The sequence below is a fragment of the Taudactylus pleione genome, unplaced genomic scaffold, assembly GCF_031769625.1.
Source record: "Taudactylus pleione unplaced genomic scaffold, aTauple2 ptg000021l, whole genome shotgun sequence".
NCBI classification, from domain to species: Eukaryota; Metazoa; Chordata; class Amphibia; order Anura; family Myobatrachidae; genus Taudactylus; species Taudactylus pleione.
The window spans coordinates 3,807,086-3,830,774 of NW_028284423.1; the positions used below are offsets into that span (position 1 = coordinate 3,807,086).

A 23,689-nucleotide genomic window follows, 5' to 3' on the forward strand; every position below is an offset into this window, starting at 1 on the left:
AAAAAATCCTCAAAAACCATAAAAGGGCGTGGCTTAGTTGGTTATGTTTCACACGCATCTTTTATTACCCGATTACGTCGTTTTAACATATGATCTAGCCATTATCTAGCAAAGCATTTTCCATACGTATGTTCTGTGTTTAAATTGGCGACATGTTCGCCACGGGCATACTAGTGCTTTAGTAAATACCAGTTTTGTCATTGTAACATTTTCTTATCCATGCCATAAGCCATCGCTGCTTGTTCTAGTCAGTGAAGGTGGTGGCAGGTAGGGCTGAAACATGGACATCATCTATGGACCAGGCAAGAAGTAATTTCTGAAAAGGATGGATTATTTTGCATGAACATTAATAATAAATCATTATATTGCAGTCACGGTTCCATGTTTTCCTAAGTACTGTAAAACCTACACATGTCTGTTTTTTTTCGAAGATGGGTATTAAAGAGGTAAATGAAGGCAGTATAGCATTGCTCTGTGCTGACATCCAATTTAGTGCTTTATTTTCCTCCAGTCCCTGCTCTCCTAGGATTTTATAGCGTCAGTCTTTTCTGGGTAAATAATATTTGGCTGAGAAATTTATGAAGTCACATACACATTTAATTAAGAACTTGAATTACATGGTTCTGTGTCTAATGTGACTTGATTCTGCTGGAGTGTTTATGGTGAGAGGTATTATTTTATTTTAGCTCAGTGTGGTGCACAATGTTTTATGGTGTGCAGCTTTGGCAGTGAACACTAAACTTTGATATAAAAATTGCAAAAATGTTTCTTTAACACTGGATGCACAACTAGCACATACATTTATTTAATGCGGCAGTACAGTATTGTACTTTGATTTAGTGTTGTACTTCCTTTTAAGGTTACTCCCATTTTTTTAAAGAAAATGTTGAATTTAATACATATATAATTTTACTTACAGTATATTCCTCAAACTGTAGAATACACTTTGTATTTTACCATGTATTTGTCAGGATATCTGTATTCTGTGCCATAGAGCTTACATAAAAATGTTAGTTTTGGTGCCTAATAATATCTGAACATCATTTAGTTCTTAAACCTTCAAAGTATGTAGACAAAAGCTAACTTTGTATGCTGCACACAGTATGAGATGGAAAAGGTTTTAATATGGACCGCTTTCATTTTTGTATTTGATTGCTGAGCCAACCACCCAGGAATATTGGCATTTGCAATTCTGTGGTGTTAAGTATGGAGTTTATATGCAGTGCATGGTTTTACTTATAATGAGAGAAAAAAATTCTTATAGTTTTGTGGAATAGCAAAATGAAAAGTATTAATATAATAATTAATTTTTTTTTGCATAATAGTCTAAAGTTGTATTAATCTAAATAATGTGTTTCTTTAGATATGTATTGAATTTTAATGTTTGGCATGTATTTTATTTTCAGAATAAGCTTTGCCAGTTTTAACTACATTTTGGTGAAATATACAGCAGGGGGAAGGGAATAATTAGTTTTTATGGTAGAAAATTAAATAAATATGTAAAATATAAGAGTAAATGTAGTATAGAGAATGAAAGGAATAAATAAAATACTGTAGGTAGCTTTTTACCCAATATAGCAAAAAAAAACAACTATTGAAACTACCAACATGGTGGGCTATTTTAAGGAAATTAAGCAAAGGAAAAATTGGTGTAGTTGTTCCAAAGAAATTAATTCTTAAGCAGAAAGTCAGTTGTTTTTCTGGGCACCTTAACTAATGGGTGCCCGACATTTCTGCTCGCAGACTCCTGAGATAGCAAGCAGAAATGTGTGAAAAGTCAATGTTTTGGGTGCCCTATCCAGGACTTTAGACGATTTGCATGCCCAAGCCCAGGGCTTTTGGGCATGAACGCAATAATTAATAGGCATCCAAAAAAATTTAATTGCTTTGTCAGACGCCCATTAATTATAGCCACCCAAAAAAAAAAACATTGAATCGCCCGATTAGACTTTGTAGCGCTGTTTAGCACTTTATTTTTCTAAAGCAGTTTTATTTTATTTTTTATATATATTTAAAGGCATGGTGACAAAAATAATTTATAAATCAGGAAAGAAATTGACACATGTCCATATAGTATTAATCACCTACCAAAAGAGAATGAACACACTTTATTACAAGGTATGCAGATCAAAATATCAAACATAGGCAGCATATTTTAAAATAAACATTTCTAAAATTTAATATTTGAAGAACTCCAGTTAATGTTAATTTTAAATATAATATCCCAAAGTTTGTGGTAACTTTTTTCCTAAAGGAACAAAGTATTGTGAAAAGACATTTTCTCGAATGTTCTCTCATCACTAAAAAAACCACAACTCCCAATAAGATGCAACGTATTTTTTGTGAATATTTGTGTATGCATCCCTTCTCACCCCATTTGTCACCACCTTCCCCCCCACCTACACACCCTCCTTTATATTTTCTACCATTATTGTAAAAACCTCATTGAAGCTTAGTTAGTACTCTAATTCTAGAACTCTAAAAATAAAAAAAGCAAATGCAAAATGTTCAGAATTGATTACATTTGGTATAATATAATGGAGTTCTTCTGTCTACATTTTAACACAAGCTTTTCAATGCCCATGTGCATGAGGGCATTTCGACATTCCCAAACATGTCTATTGGTATGGAATTGGTGTGATCATGGCTGATGTTACCACTGGAGTTTACTTTCACCATTGATTCAGCAGTTTAATTGGAATACTTGTTCAGGGTTATAGCATGTCAGGTGACCTTAACTGTGCATTATGGAGAGCATCAGCATACATCACATGTAACACATTAATGAAATGTAGAGAAGGAGACCGATTACACAGGTCTTCCGATGGAAACCGTTTGTCACAAACGTGGAATTTGTGAGCTGTGTTCCCGGACTGGGCCTTGGATCTGTATTATTTGGCGCAGACGCTCGCTGGAGGAGGCTTGGCTTAATGAAGTTTCTCCGCATGAGAGGGTGCAGCGAACTGACAGGAGTTTGAGGAATGCGGCAGTAACGAGATAGCTAGGAAGCTACGTGGAGCGGCTGGATAGCCTAGGGTAGACGTTGGTAGCTGAGTGGCTACGTGGAGCGGCTGGATAGCCGTGGGTAGACGTTGGTAGCTGAGTGGTTACGTGGAGCGGCTGGATAGCCGTGGGTAGACGTTGGTAGCTGAGAGGCTACGTGGAGCGGCTGGATAGCCGTGGGTAGACGTTGGCAGCTGAGTGGCTACGTGGAGCGGCTGGATAGCCGTGGGTAGACGTTGGTAGCTGAGTGGCTACGTGGAGCGGCTGGATAGCCGTGTGTAGACGTTGGTAGCTGAGAGGCTACGTGGAGCGGCTGGATAGCCGTGGGTAGACGTTGGTAGCTGAGTGGCTACGTGGAGCGGCTGGATAGCCGTGGGTAGACGTTGGTAGCTGAGTGGCTACGTGGAGCGGCTGGATAGCCGTGTGTAGACGTTGGTAGCTGAGAGGCTACGTGGAGCGGCTGGATAGCCGTGGGTAGACGTTGGTAGCTGAGTGGCTACGTGGAGCGGCTGGATAGCCGTGTGTAGACGTTGGTAGCTGAGAGGCTACGTGGAGCGGCTGGATAGCCGTGGGTAGACGTTGGTAGCTGAGTGGCTACGTGGAGCGGCTGGATAGCCGTGTGTAGACGTTGGTAGCTGAGAGGCTACGTGGAGCGGCTGGATAGCCGTGGGTAGACGTTGGTAGCTGAGCGGCTACGTGGAGCGGCTGGAGCGCAGTGGGAAGGCTACTTAGCTAAACTAAGAAACTAGTTGCACTGGCAACTTGTGTGAGCATTGGGGATCCTTTTATAGTGGACACTGGGAGCTGACAGGCTGAGAGAGAAGGAGAAGGCTCCTCATTGGTGGAAGTGGGGTCACATGGGCAATCCAAGATGGCCGCGCCCATGGACCGGAGGACAGCGCTTCCTGGAGGTAGTCAGCGGGGACCAGCGGTGAGCAGGAGCCGGCGTGGGAGCAGCACAGCAGCGGGACCTTCCAGAGGACAACAGCGTACAGCGCGGGAGCCGGAAGACAGCGCGGGTCAGCGCCCGCACAGGTAAGCGACGGCGTCTGATTCTGGGGTCTCCAGGCCGGTGTGTGACACCGTTTCACAAAAAAAATGCTTAAAAAAATCCCAACGTACTATTTTTCCACATAATAAAAAATGTATTTCACTATTCATTTATCCATTCTTACATATAAACATATTTATAGTTAGGCCCCTTCAGTTACTGAATTTAGTATTATTTGAAAATCTGATGTAATTATTGGAAGAAAAAGAATACATGGGGGTTGGTAAATGATCAGTTGGTCACTCTGTCACTGAAAGAAAATTTAGCTATTGTTCTCACAAAGCTCAACTACTAAGATCACAGATGGATGATGTAATGATCTTAAGGTACTGCCCATACACCTTGAACAGCAAGGAGATTACACAAAATACCTATGCTATTTGGTGCAAATGGGGCAGCTGAGCAAATAGCTAATACTGGATAAAAAAAATGCCCTAGCAGGGCTGATGTAACACCTAGATTAATTGTTGGTGGATTCTCGCCCCTCCCCCTCCGCCCCCAAAAAAACAAAACAAAAAAAAACACCTTCACCTGAAACTAGGACTTATGAGGCAGGTTGTAAGCTTGTATGTCAGTCTGTTACCCAGTCTAGTGCTATTACTGTTTGTTCCCATTGTAAAGTACAACGGAATATGCTGGCGCTGTTTAAGTAATAATAAAGTATCTGTTTAGAAAGCTTCTGGGACTGTCAGATGCCAAATTAAAAGAAGCCATTTTTGTTGGACCAGGCATTTGAAAACTCCTAACAGACAGTGAGTTTAAAAAAAAACAAATGGAAACTGTTGAAAGAGAAGTTTGGAATGTTTTTAATGACATTTATTGAAATTCTTGAGGAACTATTACGTCCATATCTTCAAGCAAATCTTGGAAAACGTTCAGTGAGCTTGAAAATCCACTTTTTGAATGATCACTTAGAACACTTTATTGAAAACCTTGGAGGTATTAGTGAAGAACATGGAGTAAGGTTCCACCAAGATGTAAAGGAGTTGGAACAATGATACCAGGGATGAAGAAACACTAGTGTTGGAGGCTACACATACAAGACCTGAATTGGCCATATATATATATATATATATATATATATATATCATACATTTTGTGAATGATCCTTACATCTTAGAGAAACATTTTATTTAGTTTTTAAATCAGCACACCAAATACCTTTTGGGATAAGCCATAGATTTGCATACAAATTGTAATAAGTCAGATTTTGCAGGCCTGTGTTATTGATAGTAAAATTTGCCAGTATGATTGAGGTGAGCTATTATAGTAGATTGCTGGACTGTATGGGAGCATCTTGGTGGTTTGAAAATATGCGAATACAATAGTGAAAGCCAACATGAGTTAAGGGTGGTTATAACATTTTTAATCACAAAGTAAATACACATAAATGTGTTTGTGTTCATGTGATGAATTTTGTTTCCCAGTATCCAAGATTTGTTACCTAGATTAAGGACTCAATTAACATACCATTGTGTTGTGCACAATTTTTTTGTCTTTAATTGTACATGTAGACAAATTCTCAAACAAAGTAAATATATTTAATTATGGTCAGTTGTCCTGCATTGATTTAATTAATACCAAAAGTGCATTTGTAAACTACAGACATTGGAGTATCGGAATGTTCTTTTTTTTTTTTTTTAATGTAAACTATGTATATCAGTGCATTTTTGTGTGTCCATGTTTCTTTCTGCACTTTCCTGGCAATTATATAAATCTTTGTTAATAATGAGTTAATGGGGGCCCATGAGAGTGTATTTTTAATCAATTTGTCAGTGTTTAAAACATACATTGGATAGATTTGTTTACTAAAAATATGCCCTAAACAAGAGCAATACATTAGATCAGTGGTTCCCAAACTTTTTTGAATCTCTGTGCCCTAGAGTATCAGGATTGTTTTCACGGCACCCCTAAATTTAAGTTTGTTATTGAGAAATTCAGAAAAAAATGTAGTAAAATAGTAAAGTGAAGTAAATTGTGCATACCTGTCATCCTTAATCAACCTGTTATATGGTGGGGACAGGTTAGCACTTCTGTTTGTTAACATATTTACATTACATTGACCATAATTATTTTGATTTGGTGCTGGGCCACCAACCTGAGGCACCCCTGCAAGTGTCCCGAGGCATGGTGCACAGTTTGGGAACCACTGCATTAGATATTTTATTGTCCAAATTGTCCAACATAGCTAGTTGATTGGCTGCAATTGGTTACTGGCCAGTTTTACTTTTTTAACATTTTAGTAAGTCAATAAATGTTAACATTACAGATTTATTACAATTGATACATTTTTACATTTACTTGTGTCTGTGCTGTATGATGGATTCAGGTGCATGTCGACACACATCTTTATTGTTTTTTTTACAAGATGCAAATAATTTATGACTGTTATTTACTATGCTGGATTCTGTAGTTCTTTTGTACCTTCATACACTTGTCTTAGCAAATATTTCAAAAGTTCTCTTACGTCTCCGGCAACGAATGACAATCCCCTAACATTTTTTTTAATCTTATAGTCTGTGTTCTTTGTGTGTAAAAGAGATATCTATTTCAATTACACTCTCACATTTGTAGTAAGGTCAAGATAAAGAACCCCTTGATCTTGTTCAAACTACTCACATGCCGACAGTATAATTTCAAAAAACGACCCCCTTCCCCTCTCTTTTCTCGTGCAGGTTTTGCTACATGAAAAGAAAAACCCATGTGCAAGACATTATTGTAGTTCTGTGCTGTCTGTCTGTGGCGACTGTTACCTCTCTTATTATGGTGTTTCCCCTCCCACCTACTCTCACAAGCAAGTTACTTACAGCAGCATGAAACATTCTCAAAAACAAATAGTATTTACTAATTTTAATTTATAATTCCTTACCAATTTTCACAATGAAAAAAATCTGCAAATATCTCACTACCATTCACTACAAATAATGATGCGATGTATGCAATAATAGCAATTCTGGTGGGATTCTGGTGAATGGGAGTAGGTGATACCTGTGCTGGAAAGTTATGATGGACCTTATATAATTTTGTAATTGGTTACATTTTGCCAAAATCTAACCAAGTTAGGATGCCTCCCAAAATTGAGTTTTCCAAATTTGGTTCTCGGCTTTCCATGCCTAATCACGTTGCTTTTGTTTTAGCTTTTGTTTTTTAAATAGTTTCCCAAACATTTTTTTCCCGGAGTTGGGCTGACCATACAGGACAATTTTTGTTTGAAGGGCCTAAAACCACAGTTCCTTCAGCTTTTGTAATTTTGGAGAGGAGGTAGTGAAATTCAACACTTTAATAGATCATGGTCCAGCAACCCAGCTTGTCCTATCAGAAAATGGAGAAAAAAAAGGCTTAAAGGTGCAAGCAGTTACCATACAGTAAAACTGTTGCTGAGCTGTCCAAAGCTTTCAATCAAAGTTCTAAGAGGTTAAGGTACACAAATGAGTACATTAATTACAGTTTAAGACATGCTGATACTATATCCACCATTAAATAGACAAAAACTGAAAAATGTGAATTAAACTATAAAGTGTTTCCTGTATGAATAATTTTCTGCTACTGCAGCCATACTAGATTAAATCCTTAGAGTCATTATTTTCTTGCAGTTGTACATTTAGAATGCACATCATCGTCCACGTAATGACTTTAGAGAGGATCGGGTGGCCATACTATTGGCAAGGTTATTTAATATGACTAACAGTCACAGGTAAAATTGATTCTTGGTCTCTGTTGCCACACTGGTGGTGTGGAATTAAAGTTTCTAGGAAACATGCCAAGAGGAAACACTACCTTTAGGATTTCAGTCTACGTTCTGTTCTCTATTAGCAACTTGTCATTTGTGTTCTCTTTCTTCCCAATTGTAGGTGAATTTGCTACACCACGTGCAATTCTGACTGGCCATGACTGTGAAATTACCTGCGCTACTGTTTGTGCAGAGCTGGGCTTGGTGATAAGTGGTTCAAAAGGTAAAGAATTTATACTCCAATCATATAAACTGATAGACTGTAAAGTGCACAATATTGATTTCATTTTCTTATATGTAATACCTGCTCATGGGATGTCAAAAGGCGTACAATAACAATGTTGACACCACAATGTTGACAGATATGATGTGCAATGCTGACATTAGGGTCAGGCAGTGATACCGGAGGGTAAGGCATGAGGGGGTAGTTACTTAGGCTGCGTGTGAGTGGGAGAAAGAGGGGGGTGGAGGGTTTTAGGGCTAGGCACTGAGGGAGGTTTAGGGATAAGGGGGACTGTACTTACTGGTATGCTAGCGCATCAGATGCTGCTGCCTGACTGTGTTATGACCACCGGTATCCATAAGCCGTCCTGCCCCGGTAAGTGACCGCTGAGCCACCAAGGACTTTATGCTAACATTCTGTCAGTGTTTACAGGAGGAATATCAACATAATGACGATGTTGACATTCACTTGTGGACTTTATGAATGTCGACATATCATACCTAACCTCCTGCTCATGACTAAGTTTGACTAGATGTTCGTTGTGATGGGTAATTGATGATTGGGTGTATGAAATATTTATCACTAGTTTTTTCTCTTTTTTTTGTGTGTTTCAGAAGGTCCATGTCTGATACATTCTATGAATGGTGACCTTCTGAGGACACTTGAAGCTCCTGGAAACTGTCTTCGACCTAAACTTATCCAGGCTTCAAGAGAGGGGCACTGTGTTATATACTATGAAAGGGGCCTTTTCTGTGTATTTGGTGTAAATGGGAAACTTCAAGCCACAATGGAAATTGATGATAATACACGGGTAAGAGTATTCTGCATTCTATGAGCTAAGAAATGCATAAAAGAAATATGGCTTATGTTATAGCGTAGTACGTGTAGTGAAAGCAAATCTACAATTGGTTACTTACTATGGGGTTCACTGTATTGTGCTATTTACACTACATTCCTAAATAAACCTTTATAATACAGTGACATATTCTGACGCCAAGTGTTGTGCAATTTAAAACTTTCAGCCATAAAAAGGTACTTTTATTATATGAATTTACTGACTCCTGTTGCGTCTTAGTAGTGTCGCATTGTGACTAAGAGGTAGTTTCGCCATGAAAGACACCTGGCGCTAGCAGAGTCGCACAGGACCTGGCGACGTCGAAAAGGGCTGTTTGGCGCAACTGCAGTAATAAGAGGACACAACTGTAGTTACACTTATACTATTTCAGGTTAAAGTCCTCTTGTAACTGTTTGATAGATAACTTATATTAAAATATTATGTTTCTGCAGTAGGTCCATCTTTTGCTTTTAGTTCTAAAGATGGATACACACTATACAATGTATTGTCCAATATATTGTTCCGCCGCGGATCAGAAACACCATATTGTGCGCATTGTATAGTGTGTACGTTCAATCCGTCATTCATTGCCGTCATTTATTGAATTGTCCCATCTGCTGTGCTGTACATCAGATGAGGCAATTCCACAGCCGACACAGTGTTACATGCAGAATGTAATTAAATATTGCACCGTGGTACGACTGACCGTGTAGTGTGTACGGCAACGCGTAGTATCGCATTGTTGGGTCACACCATTATATAGTGTGTACACTGCTGAACTTTCAACTATTTACAGTGTACACTGATGTTCCAAAAGTCATGGGGTAGGTGTCTGGTATTGTGTAGGACCCCCTCTAGCCTAAAGAAATACAGCAACTTGCCGTGGAATCGATTCCACAAGTGAACAGAAGACCTCTGGAGAGATTTTGACTCATGCCATCTGGATAGCTTCCATTTGTAGGTGCAGGATCTTGAATGCGAAAGGTCCTCTCCACCACTTCCCATAAATGATTGATTTGGTAAGTCGGGCAAACGTGGTGACCGCACCATTAGTCGGAACTCTACAGAATGCTCCTTGAACCAATTCTGGACAACTTGGGACCTATGACACGGTGCATTATCCTGGAATACTCCATTCTTGTGTGAGTACATGAAGTCCATGAAGGACTGCAAATGATCATCAAGCAATGGTTAACGGTCAATGATGTGTTCAGGTTGTCCAGCGGACCAAACTCATGGCACGTGACCACACCCCACACCATTATGGAACCACCCCAGCCTGTACAGTGCCTAGTAGACAATTGGGTTCCATGGTCTCATGGGGTCCATGCCAAACCCGAACCCCACCATCAGCCCGAAATGACTGGAACTGTTACTCATCAAACCACACCACATTGCCAGTCCTCCTGGGCCCAATTAGTGATGTCACAATCCCAGTTGAGGCACTGTGTCCAGTGTCGTATTGTTAACAGGGGCACTCTGGTGGGTCTTCTGCTCCCATAACCCATGGAAGCTAAAGAATTCTGCACTGACCTGCTGGATTTGCGTCTGGTACTTTCTGAGTTGAACGTGGATGTGATTTCAACCAGTGTCACTGGTCTGTTACCATGGACAATTCTGGCCAGTGGTCATGATCATCATGCACCCGTGATCGGCCACTGCGCTGTCCACTGTGGGTGGTAATGCCTTCCATGAGGTATTGCTGGTACAAATGTGACACTGTAGATCAAGGAATGTTGAATGTCCGCACTACTTCGGAATGGAATAGAATGTCCCATTGATCAGGCGCCCACTATCATGCCCCGTTCAAACTCCAATATTTCACATCACATTATGGTGGTACCATCTACCATTACCTTTACATACTGCTATTTCACAACTTTTGGCACTTCAGTATATATGAACTCAAAATATTATTCAACAATTCATTCTGTGCATGGTAATATGTCCACAACAATTGATCTAGGCTGGGCCTACATACAGATGTGGCATGTTAAACAGCCCTTCTAGTCACGCCATGCTACGGCACGACTTGGTAGTTATGAGTATCTCTTTGTGTAACTTTTTCCCTTAAAATTAATTTTATTCGCAAAGCGACAGGAATAGGACGCAGAAACAGCTTCTGCTAATTAAAATGATATGCACCATGCCTATGTACTGTGTGTGACTGCGGTTGTATCTGCATGCAAAATGCTACGTTACAGTGTTATAACCACTGACACTGTAACGTTGCATTTCGCATGTAGAGATTACCGCTTGCCGTATAGCATGCGGTAAAGTTGCATTTAGAGATCACCGCTTGCCGTATAGCATGCGGTAAAGTTGCATTTAGAGATTACCGCATGCCGTATAGCATTTTAGCAAAAGCTGCTTGTGTGTCCCATTCACATTGCTTTGCAATAAGACACATTTGCGCCAGAAAAGATGCTTAGAACTACCGAGTCGCACTGTGCTCACGTGTTATGAGTAATGTGACTTTGCACATGGAGGATAGATGTATGTGGACACATCTGTAGATGATGCTTATGCTGGCCATACACGCTACAATTATCGGGGCGATCCGCCTGATCTCTGCGGATCGCCCCGATAATTGTAGCGTGGGGGGCGACCGAGGGTTAAATATTGCTCGGTCGGGCATGCCGGATTGTCCAGCATGCCCCTCCGATGCGATATTTCCCGGTAAACTGTCGGCCGCATCGGGCAGTGTATGCTCAGCCGCGGCCGACAGACAGACATTTACTGTGTTCCAACCCTACGGAAGGAACAGGGAAATGTCTCCTCCCCCGGGGGCGGAGCGCAGGTGTCTGCCGAATACACTGTGAGAGAAATCTCACAGTGTATGCCGGCGACATCTGCGGCTGGCAGCCGTCCAGATAAAATGTCTGTCGGTCTGACAGACATTTTATCTGGCCGTGTATGCCCAGCATTAGTCAGACATTTTTAAGAGATTTATTTTATAGCAGTTTGCAAATTTTGTAACTAATTGTTTGTATTGTGCATAGCTACACATGAAATTTTTTATTTTTACTGTGATGATCTTTGATTGCTCAATTTCACAGTTAAAGTGCCTTCCATGCATTTCAGTTAATCTCATCCATGAGTTTATTAGGAGCAGGAGATTGCTGCTCTCAAAAGATTTTAGGCATTTTTGGGCAAATGCTCATTTGAAACAGGAAAGTATATTTCTCTGGCCGATTTAAACTCTTGCATAAAATCTCATTAAATACTGTAGTTTTGTTTTTTCCTTTGAGATAATACTTGAGGGTGAAAATCACAAATAAAAAGGCATTAAAGGACCACTAATCCCAAAAGATACAATTTTCAGATCTGTACTATTATATAAAACACACTGCTAACCAGATATTATAATGCAGTATTATCCCTATACTCCATTAAAGATTGCTGAAGCTCCTTCCATATGGTTGGGACAATATTTTTCTCGTACGCCATAAGAAAACACTAAACCACACAGTGCATTTTTACAAAGCAAGTCTGCAATGCTGTCAGTCATTCCATATCTGCTGTGTTCGAGAAGCACTTCTTTGGTAACATGGCAGAGAGAATGAAAGCACACATGGTGGACACATACTAAAGTTATTTCAGGTACATGTGTTTTTCCGCTTTTTAATAGACACCCTTAGCTATATTAGCATTTCAAATTGTATTTTGCTTGTTAAGTAATAATCTGCCTAATTTTGTATGTACTTTAAATCTCCTATTTGTGAGTGCCACACTGTAGTGAGTGATGTGAATGGGCACACAACTTATTTTGTCTGTGTGCTTTGCTTACATTATATATTTGAACTGATCTTTTTATTGTAATATTTTATAGTGGTCTATAGAAAATAATGTCAGAGGTTTGGCATAAATAATGACCCAGTGTTTGGTATCGAAATTGCCCACCATTCAATTTCCCATTAAACTGGTTGGCTTATATCAAAAAGCTTTTATTGCATTACAAATAATGATATACTAGCCCATAAACATGCTGGTATACAGTGCTGCAGCATTGGATAACATTGCAGTCTATTTTAGCGGTAAGTATTAGTACTAAGAGATAAATAGTTTAATATACTCTACAAGAGGGTTATAACAGGTCTGTGTGGTTCACTTTAACAACATGTAATTAGCATTTATGATGCTGTGCCTGTCTCTATACCAGGGGTTCTCAACCATGGTCCTCAAGGCACACTAACAGTCCAGGTTTTAAGGATAGCCACACTTGAGCACAGGTGACTTAATTAGTACCTCAGTTACTTTGATTTAACCATCTGTGCTTAAGCATGGATATCACTAAAACCAGGACTGTTGGTGTGCCTTGAGGGCCGAGGTTGGGAATCACTGCTTTTATACCTTCAGTGTGCCCAATTAAGATTTAGAGGGGTACTTACAGCAACACTTGCCATGGTTAATGACTCAGAAGGCAACTTTATTGAAAAAGAGGGGCACATCTTTCATATATAAGATATTATAATACATAGCTAGAGAGTGCCCTCTATGAAGGACTCTCACAAAATATGGTATAGATTTGGTGTTACCCACAATAGGTCCTGTGAATGTGGGTGTGCCACTTGTAAGTGATCATTTGATACAGTACAAATAAGTAATTTTTTTTATTTATAGAACATTGGTATATTATACAACGCTGTTTAATGAGGGGAGAGCATGATGCCTTTAAATTTGATACATTGATATTAAACAGAAGATACGGATAGCAGTGCCCAAATGAGCTTACAGTCTAAGTTAGGGGTCTGGGGAACAACTGACACCAAAGGCAGTGGAATAACAATTGTGGCTGTTGGTTGTCTGTCTGACTACTTTAAGGCAGAAGAATTATCAGCCAAGTATTATAGCAGCCATTAGTCACTGGCAGTGGAGTGGTAAGGTTGGAGTGAGGAAAAGCCATGGAAGGTAGAGAAACTAGTCACTTTAGAAATATTAAGACTGTCAGTTGCCGGCAGCTATAGCAATAATTATCTTAAGCATTATAAATCGAATATTCATGTAAGTATGGAAAACCCATATTTTTTTTTAGTCATTAAAACTAATTCTGATAAAATTCCTGCTCTGTTTGTATTATTTTCCCTATTTCCTTGTGTGCATTTTGTGGCATAGAATTATCACATGCCTCCTCATACTGTAAGCATGTGTTCTCTGTTACAGCTGTTCCCAGCTCTGTACGTTGTTATTAGATTGCTTAGGATAACTTACCAGCAACTTTTATTTTATATACTCTACAATTTACCACGTGCATTAATAGACAGCTGAGAGAGAAAAGTATGTGCAGGTACATGTAGTACACACACGCAAATCACGTGTGTGAAAGTCATTGCGTGTAATCTCCTTATTAGTTTGGCTGTGGGTTTAATGGGCAACTAACAATAAAATAATTACACCGTATGTCCAAGCCTATTAAGTTATTACTAAGCCAAAGAGCATATTTTAGTCACACAAGCATCTGCTGTGATTTATTCCCAGATCCATCTTAGACTGACTAAACCTCTCCCACCTTGGGTGTTTACCAGTGTGTTATTTACCATCACTGGGCAGAGGAGAGAGTTTGTGCATCATCATCATCACCTGTGTACAATATACAGACTCTATTTTCTGTTGTTTTTTTTACTTCTCTTTTGCAATAATAATGTTCATAATCTGTCACTTTCAGTTGTGATTATGTTGTCAGCCAAGCTAATAAATCTGTAAAATATCCTGAAATCCCTTGCCGGCTAGAACAGTTTCTGTAGTGTTTCAGTGTGTGCTGGGAGCTAGGGTTTGTTGCCTCAGGCTGGGGAAGTCCGCAGTCCAGGCAAACACATGTGTACCTCAGCCACATGTTTTCTTCTTGTTTTTTTTTTTTTTTTTTCCAAAGCAGTCCCTGTTGGGTTTTAGAGTTAAACAATCCACAGCGCCTTTTCCCCATCTGCTTCTGCACTTTATCATGCTGGCAGGCAAGTGGCAACTGTGTGATTAAAGTCCAGCTCCCCCCAATGTGTAGTACCTGCCCATGGCTGTGGCAGACTGATGTTTTCACTGCTTTCTTCTCAAGTAATAGGAAGGGGGGGAGGGTGCCAGAGGTGAAACCAAGGAAACCTAAGGTCAAGTCTGACTGCCATTGAGTGAATGAGGGGAGTTAAACAGGTTGTGTTTCATGTGTCACAGTAAGCCCAAGCCCACAGGATGTCAACAAAAGTAACAATTTACAATCATCGGACACAGGACAGAATTCTAATTTACTTTCTTGTAGCCTGCTCATGAAATCTACCAAGAGACCTCCAGACTGCCTGGGGATACTCAGAGCCTAATCAATGTTATACACCTGTTTTTGTTTTAAATGCTGCGTTGCCCACCATAGCCCCAGCCAAAAGCACGTCAAAGCACATCTACCATGCAATGTTTAGATGTCAGAATTAATAACTTGGATGGAAAGAAATCCACTCCTAAAACAGAGCTGTTACCTGAGGCAAAGACACTAGCTCTTGCACCCCAAGGGATCCAATTATTTGCTTTGTCTGGAGATTGGAAAGGGCACAGTAGCTGCTTACACACCATAATCTACTGGGTACAAGTGATTTCTTTGTTTGTGTTTAAGAAAATAATAGAAGCAAACAGCAGCATTGGTGTTCTAGATCATCTATAAAGCTGTTTGTTTGGTATTTCCCCATTGCCACCCTTTGTAGACATGACTCTGTCAGTGCAATTGATTTCACGTCCCTTTATATAATGCGTGTACTGCGCCGTTACTTATTTTTTATTTTTTTTATAGCAACATGTATTAGGGGAAAAAGTAGTATTGTAGTTATAAACTATTTTTTTGTACAGTACTCCTTGTCTTTTTGTAAAATTTATTACTTTACTTAGAAATCATTTTAGTGTAACATCTTACTGTCTCTCATTGTTTGTGTACAGCAGGCATGTCCAACTCAAAATACCATCCGGACCGAATATTCAAGGTCTAAGAGTGCGTGGGCCGCAAGAAAAAAAAAGTGTTCTATGCAATTTTGAAAGGTTTATTATTAATAAAAACGAATGCAGTGCCCCTTATGCAATGCCCCCTGTATTGGAGCCCCTTATGCAATGCCACTGTAGTTGTGCCAATTATGCAATGCCCCTTGTATTAGAGCCCATTATGCAAAGCCTCTGTAGTTGTGCCCAGTATGCAATGCCCCCTGCATTAGAGCCCCTTATGCAATGCCACTGTAGTTGTGCCCATTATGCAATGCCCCCTGTATAAGAGCTCCTTATGCAATGCCACATCCAGGCGGCACGGATCCCGCTCCTGCGCCCTGAGTGCATTATTCCATGTGCTGCAACTTGTGTCAACTAGGCGGCACAGGCCGCACTCCTGTGTCCAGTGTGCACCTTCTAGTGCACTGCCGCCAGTGTCATCCCGGCAGCACTTGGCACACCTCAGCGTCCAGAATACGCAATCTTGCGTTACACCGCTAGTGTCATCTCTTCTGCATTTAGCACATTAGGCTCCTAGGTAATCGTCCCTACCAATTCTGACAGCTGGCCTGTTAAGCGACCAGAGGCTTCTTTAGTCTCTGATAGCTTCAGAGACCAGCATTCCTAGTTTTAAATACACAAAACACTTCTCGATCGGAGCTAGGCTTCGATCGCGGCAGGGGTTTGGGCTGCATGATATTTGTATTTGGGCCCTTACAGTCAGGCTGCATAAAATGTTTATTTGGGTCACATGTTTGACATGCCTCGTGTACAGTATGTGGAGGCTTAGGGAGGTATCCAATTAGCCGCAATCGGCGAAAAACGGGGATTTATTGCAGATTATCCATGTTTTTCGACCACGTTTTTTTTTCCCCCTATCCTGTTATTTCGGACAAATAATATGATACAACACATAGGATCCGTGATAAGCTCACGGACCTATGTGTTTTCACCATTGAGGCTGTGAAACAACTGCATTTATCGTGGATTATTTTAAGCTCCTGATAAGTACTGGTGTCGGGCAGACTTCGGGGCTAATTGGGTAACACCAGGGGATCCATTGTTCAGGGCTAATTGGATACCACCCTTAGAATTTTATCAGTAAGGAAGTTTCTGTCAGGGAAAGTACACTCATACTGTAGGCAACTGCTACGTAATACTAATCTTTCATCTACAGTTGTGTCCACATCTATCTTCTGTTTTTTTCGTGCAACTTTTCCCTTAACAGTGTGTCTTATTCACAAAGCGATGTTACGTTACAGTGTCAGCGGCTGTAAATAAGATGCAATGTAAGGGAAAAAGTTGCATGAAAAGACGCTCAACGCGCCACGGCATGACACAATTAGGTCTGTTTAACATGCAAGAAGGCTAGATGTATGTGGACACATCTGTAGGATTTGCTTTATTTAAGCCATCAGATTTCAGCAGCCAACACTATCATTGCATAGCCTCTTCCACCTAGAACTTTAAGGCTTATGCAATTTTAATTATTTAAACACTTGGTCATATAAGGAAAGAGGAGCCTTCCTGATGAAAGATCAGTAAAATATGTACAGTACCTATTTTTATAGTTGCTACAGAGCAGCCAGTTGGTGTACACAGACCGAAGCTTAATTTTTAATTAATACTGACCAAACAGCCCCATTGGATTATCTGTGGAACAGTAATGTGAATGGGATGGTCTGTTGGTTTAAGTTTCTGTTATTACATAAATTATAGCATTCAGGTTAATTTTGTTCCCATAAATTGGTAATGCTCTGCTTGGACCATCTACAAGTTATGTTGGTGGCTCTGTGAGTGTGAAGGCTTGCTGTGTTTATCAGCTGCAGAGAGATCAATAGAATCCCTGCACTGAGTAATCTCTCTTGGGTCTCTATCCAGGCTTACTCCTGGGGGACTACGCTCAGCTGACTAAAATGATGAACTCTGACACTACATGGCTACTGAACACTATCAGAACCTTTGTTATAGTTCGCTTTTAAACACAATATTTTTGTTAAATCATTTTTATAATTATTGAAGTGAATTTTCAGATTTCTTCTCATCTATTTTCGATGTAGCTTGTAGGTAGAAAGCACTTACCATTCTTCACGCTCATCCGACAGTATATCAGTATCACACTTTTATACTTTTATTTGTAGATGGCTTGCCTGAGAACATTGTGACTGAAATTGTCCATACTAGATTTGCATACCATCCGACCATACTTTATCTACAGCACCACAATGTCCCGGGAGGCTCCTTAGTGGCTGGGTGCTGATGACACGATTTGGGCGATTTGGCTCTGCCTTCACTGCCCATAAAAGTTTCCATTTGCATCATCACAGCATCACTGAGCAGCAAGGGGTGGGCTGTGATGACACCCCCATGCATCATCACACCCCCTGCAATATCCCCCTGTACCTCCCCTCCGGGGTTAGCAAGTATGCTTTAAAAGGAAGTCCAACCCCTATTTTTGTGGCCAAATTCCACTGTCCTTTTTTATTATTATGTACTTAAAAGGAGCCATAAGGGATTCATAGCGCAGTACAAGCTGAAAGCAAACAATAAGATACAGAAGTACAGCCATATATAAATTCATGTAGAGATATAAGTACATTGTGCGGTTAACATAACTATGTACAGAAGAGGAAGAGGGGAGAGCCCTGCTCATATAAGCTTACAATCATCTTTTCTTCCAAGACGTTCCTATTTTGAATATGATTATAGATCTGTATGGAAAGACTCATGTATTGGCTTCTGAAAGCATCTGTTTGGCCCCTACATTTAGACTGGCATTTATTATATTTACATGCTTTGTAGTGTGCGTTTGTGTATACGAAGATGTGATTTATAGTCATTTGTTTCTGAAAGTTTGCAGAAGTGCCTATAATACAAGAAAGATCACATTTAAAGTTCCCCTCTACAGCCATTTGTAATGTAAAGCGGCATGTATCTGCTTTACCCTTCAGCATTTACTCATATTTACTTCCCATAAACGTCTGCACTCACCTTTTTGTAGTCCTCATTCTCTATAATCCATGCCATATTTCTTATCTTGCCTGTTAGATATTTCCAACTCCCTCTACAGGGATGTCTCTGATCATATTTACCCTTATCTTTGCCTCCTTGTGCCCCCTCTTTACTTGATGTTAGACAGTCTGCATAAAGATTTTCTGACTCATCAGCTTTACATATGATATGTTTCCTGACATGAAAAGGTCAGTCTTCCAGTCTGTGTGCGCTGAGCTGGGAAATATGTACACATTCAGTATATGCAGTTGTATTCATATTTTACTTTTTCCACAGACAGATTAAATCCATTTCAAAATGGAAAAGGGAACATACTGTAGTACACTTTCCATGGGCGATTCATAGGCTTAGCGGACCTTTTTTATTCTATATTTATGCCCCTGCCCGACGATGCTTTTGGTGGTCATATACCAAACACACTAATGCACTCACCTGGCATACAGTACATGTAATATGTTTCACATACTGGAAGTGAGACATCTATATTGGGTTACTCTCCAACAGGCAAAATAATCCAGCCAGGAGTCCTCCATTACTGTTTGGGGGAAGACATTTTGGGAATCACTGTGTTAGCTGTAGAATATTCATTATTTGTCAGAGACCTCAAACATTGGTTTTCCCATTGTGTATTAACCTGGTGGGAATGCCACCTATATAAGAGCAATCAATTATTCTTTACTTAAAATTATTTAGTGTGTTATTTAATATCTTTATATTACCATATGCTCAGTAAATGAAATAGCATCCAATCCTTCCACCTCTGTTTGCAAAGTGAATGAGCTCACATTGGTTTGTGATGAATGTACAGTATGGGATTCATATACCTGAATAGATGGCCAGTGACAGCAATTTCAGATTCAAAGACAAAATATCAGTTTTGAGAAAAAAATGACACTCCAAAACATTTGCTTCATCTTGCAGAGGGTGGAAATTGTGACCTGCGAGGACACATTCACAAATTGGATAATCTGAATAGATGGATCTAATTTAATAAAGACATCGGAGGAATCACTTTCTCGGGTTATAGAAGGGTTAAAGATTAATGGCTTTAATTTGCCTCTTACTATAGCATTTTTCTCATAAAATGCTCAGAATATAAAACGGTAGTGAACCGTGACTGGGAGGTTAATGGATTTTCTTCAGATGAATTTTCTAAGTGTAGCAAATAATTATTTGTCATGGTAATAATTGCAATTTCAAAATAGCCTCAGGGGATTGCAGCAGTGCAAACGAGGGAGCAAAATGAGTATTGATTTAGCTTATGTAATATTCTTTGTCAGTATTTCTGTGTGGTGATACATAAAGGTTCCACGGCTCATTCATGTTGATCACATATCGTATATTGCTGCAGAAGAGCATTGATCAGAATGTACACCATTATCTAATGGGACAGGTTTGTATGTGGATGTGCTGCATGGTGTACTGTGTTCATCACTACTGGGGTTTGTGCTTTTATGTTCAGTCAATTTTTTTTTGTTGTTGGTTAGTTTACTACTTGCTGCAATATTTAATATAAAGTATGACACGGTCACGGTATGCATCTAATTGTCCTGGTGTGCTTAGATGTAGATGTTCTGGAAAGTGTAATGAGAAAAGATATATGTTTTAGGATTGGATCCCTTTGGAAAACTTCCTCCCTTCCCATCTGCTCTCCCCCTGGGTGTCCTCTGATATACAGTGCATCCGAAAAGTATTCACAACGCTTCACTTTTTCCACATTTTGTTCTGTTAGAGCCTTATTCCAAAATTGAATAAATTTATTTTTGTCCTCAAAATTCTACACACAATACCCCATAATGACAACGTGTAAACAGTTGTTTTGCAATTTTTGATAATTTAATAAAGGAAAAAAAAAGAAAAAAATCACATGTACATAAGTATTCACATGCTTTGCTCAATACTTTGTTGATGCACCTTTGGCAGCAATTACAGCCTCAAGTATTTTTTAATATGATGCCACAAGCTTGGCACACCTATCTTTGGGCAGTTTCGCCCATTCCTCTTTGCAGCACCTCTCAAGCTCCATCAGGTTGGATGGGAAGCGTCAGTGCACAGCCATTTTCAGATTTCTCCAGAGATGTTCAATTGGATTCAAGTCTGGGCTCTGGCTGGGCCACTCTAGGACATTCACAGAGTTGTCCTGAACCCACTACTTTGATTTCTTCGCTGTGTGCTTAGGGTCGTTTCCTGCTGAAAGATGAACTATCGCCCCAGTCTGAGGTCAAGAGCGCTCTGGAGCAGGTTTTCATCCAGGATGTCTCTGTACATTGCTGCATTCATCTTTCCCTCTATCCTGACTAGTCTCCCAGTTCCTGCCACTGAAAAACATCCCCACAGCATGATGCTGCCACCATCATGCTTCACTGTAGGGATGGTATTGGCCTGGTGATGAGCGGTGCCTGGTTTGCTCCAAACATAATGCCTGGCATTCACGCCAAAGAGTTCAATCTTTTTCTCATCAGACCAGTCTGGCCACTCCAATATACAGGCCTGATTGGTGGATTGCTTCAGAGATGGTTGTCCTTCTGGAAGGTTCTCCTCTCTCCACAGAGGAATGCTGTAGCTCTGACAGAGTGACCATAGGTCAGTTTAGACCGCCGACCAACTCTAGGAAGAGTCCTGGTGGTTCCGAACTTCTTCCATTTATGGATGATGGAGGCCACTGTGCTCATTGGGACCTTCAAAGCAGCAGATATATTTCTGTATCCTTCCGCAGATTTGTGCCTCGAGACAATCCTGTCTCGGAGCTATACAGACAATTCCTTGGTCTACATGATTGGTTTGTGCTCTGACATGCACTGTCAAGTATGAGAACTTATATAGACAGGTGTATGCCTTTCAAAATCATGTCCAATCAACTCAATTTACCACAGGTGGACTACAATTAAGCTGTAGGAACATCTCAAGGATGATCAGTGGAAACAGGATGCCCCTGAGCTCAATATTGAGCTTCATGGCAAAGGCCGTGAATACTTAAGTACATGTGATTTCTGAAGCTGCATACACACACACACACACAACGATTTAGTAAATGAACGATTTTAGTAAACTATTTTAGTTCATTTTTTCAAGGGAAAAATTTACGAAAATCATTTACTAAAATCGTTCATTTACTAAATATAATGAACGATTTTGATGAACTACAAACAATTTTTGCATATTCCCTTACTTAAAATCGTTGAGTTGGTCAGTTCTACTGAACTACAAACATGAACGCGCATGAACAATAATCGTTCATAGTTTTAATTTAGAAAGTGAATGATTTTTCCAACGATTGAACGATAAATGATATTGTTATCGATTATTAAAAAAATCGTGTGTGTATGCACCTTTAGTGGGTTTTTTATAAATTAAATTTGCAAAAATCACGTTGTCATTATGGGGTATAGTGTGTAGAATTTTGAGGACAAAAATTAATTTATTCCATTTTGGAATAAGGCTGTAACAGAACAAAATGTGGAAAAAGTGAAGCGTTGTGAATACTTTCTGGATGCACTGTGTAAGTAACATAGATATTTTGTTTTTCTATGTTTTGATTGATTGTGCTATTCCAGTGCTAATGTTGCTTTACTTTATCAGGTTTTTGCACTCGCTCATATTGTGGTGTTAAAACGATATTTTCTTTAAAGCAAATACTTCAATAAAATATTATGTTAAAAATAAAAAATAATACAAAGTTCATATGGTAAAATCTACAGTGGCTTATAGTACATTTGTTAGAATCTATAGACAACACTACAGACAGATTACATGCATATGAACATAAGTGCTCACTGGACATATTAATGAGAACACTGCTTCACGAAAATATAGTGCACATCTATAACTTCACAACATTATTTGTTATGCTCATGTAAAATATATAGGATTTTCCCTGAAATTATACATTAAGGGGAATGCAATGTAGATTTTTGTTTGCATTTACTGGTTGTAAAAGGCACAAACGAAATGGCAACACAACTGTCCTCAATGTGTTACCTTATGTTTAAGGCTATATTGTGATAATTTGCTACATCCTGAAAATATGTATATAGCACACGTTTCCCTGCGATTCTGCGTGTAACTTGGTGTGTGTTGTATCTTCTAGGCAATACTGTTGAGTCGGGATGGACAGTACCTGCTCACAGGAGGAGATAGTGGAGTTGTCATGATTTGGCAAGTTTGTGACCTGAAACAACTGTTTGCCTATCCAGGCTGTGATGCCGGCATCCGATCCATGGCCTTGTCTTATGACCAAAGGTAAGTATAACCTGTTTGATAAGCGTAGCTGTCCAATGCTCAGAGCATCACCACCAAGAGGCAAAGTATAGCTGTCTAGTACTCCGTGCATGACCAACAGGAGACTAAGTATAGCTGTCTAGTACTCAGAGCAAAGTAATACTGTCTAGTACTCATTGCATGAAAACCAGGAGAAAAAGTATAGCTGTCTAATACTCAAAGCAAAGTATGGCTGTCTAGTACTCATTGCATGATAACCAGGAGTAGTCTGTGCATGACCACCAAGAGACAAAGTATAGCTGTCTAGTACTTTTTGCACGATAACCAAGAGACAAAGTACAGCTGTCTAGTACTCATTGCATACTAACCAGGAGACAAAGACTAGCTGTCTAGTACTTATTGCATAATAACCAGGAGACAAAGAATAGCCGGCTAGTTATCAGAGCAATGACCACCAGGAGATAAAGCTGTCTAGTACTCAGAGCAAAGTATAGCTGTCTAGTACTCATTGCATGACCACCAGGAGACAAAATATAGCTGTCTAGTACTCATTGCATAATAACCAGGAGACAAAGAATAGCCGGCTAGTTATCAGAGCAATGACCACCAGGATATAAAGCTGTCTAGTACTCAGAGCAAAGTATAGCTGTCTAGTACTCATTGCATGACCAC

General features: G+C 39.7%; 1 protein-coding gene across 2 annotated transcripts in view; it reads left to right on the forward strand.

Moving 5' to 3' along the window:
* LRBA (LPS responsive beige-like anchor protein) overlaps positions 1-23,689 on the forward strand; it is a 626,758-nt gene that overhangs the window by 600,753 nt on the left and 2,316 nt on the right. For both annotated transcript variants that reach the window (XM_088448343.1, XM_088448354.1), the window contains exons 53-55: positions 7,906-8,007; positions 8,622-8,818; positions 22,887-23,038. In XM_088448343.1, coding sequence (XP_088304469.1) covers positions 7,906-8,007; positions 8,622-8,818; positions 22,887-23,038 — 451 coding nt within the window. The remainder of the gene's footprint in view (positions 1-7,905; positions 8,008-8,621; positions 8,819-22,886; positions 23,039-23,689) is intronic.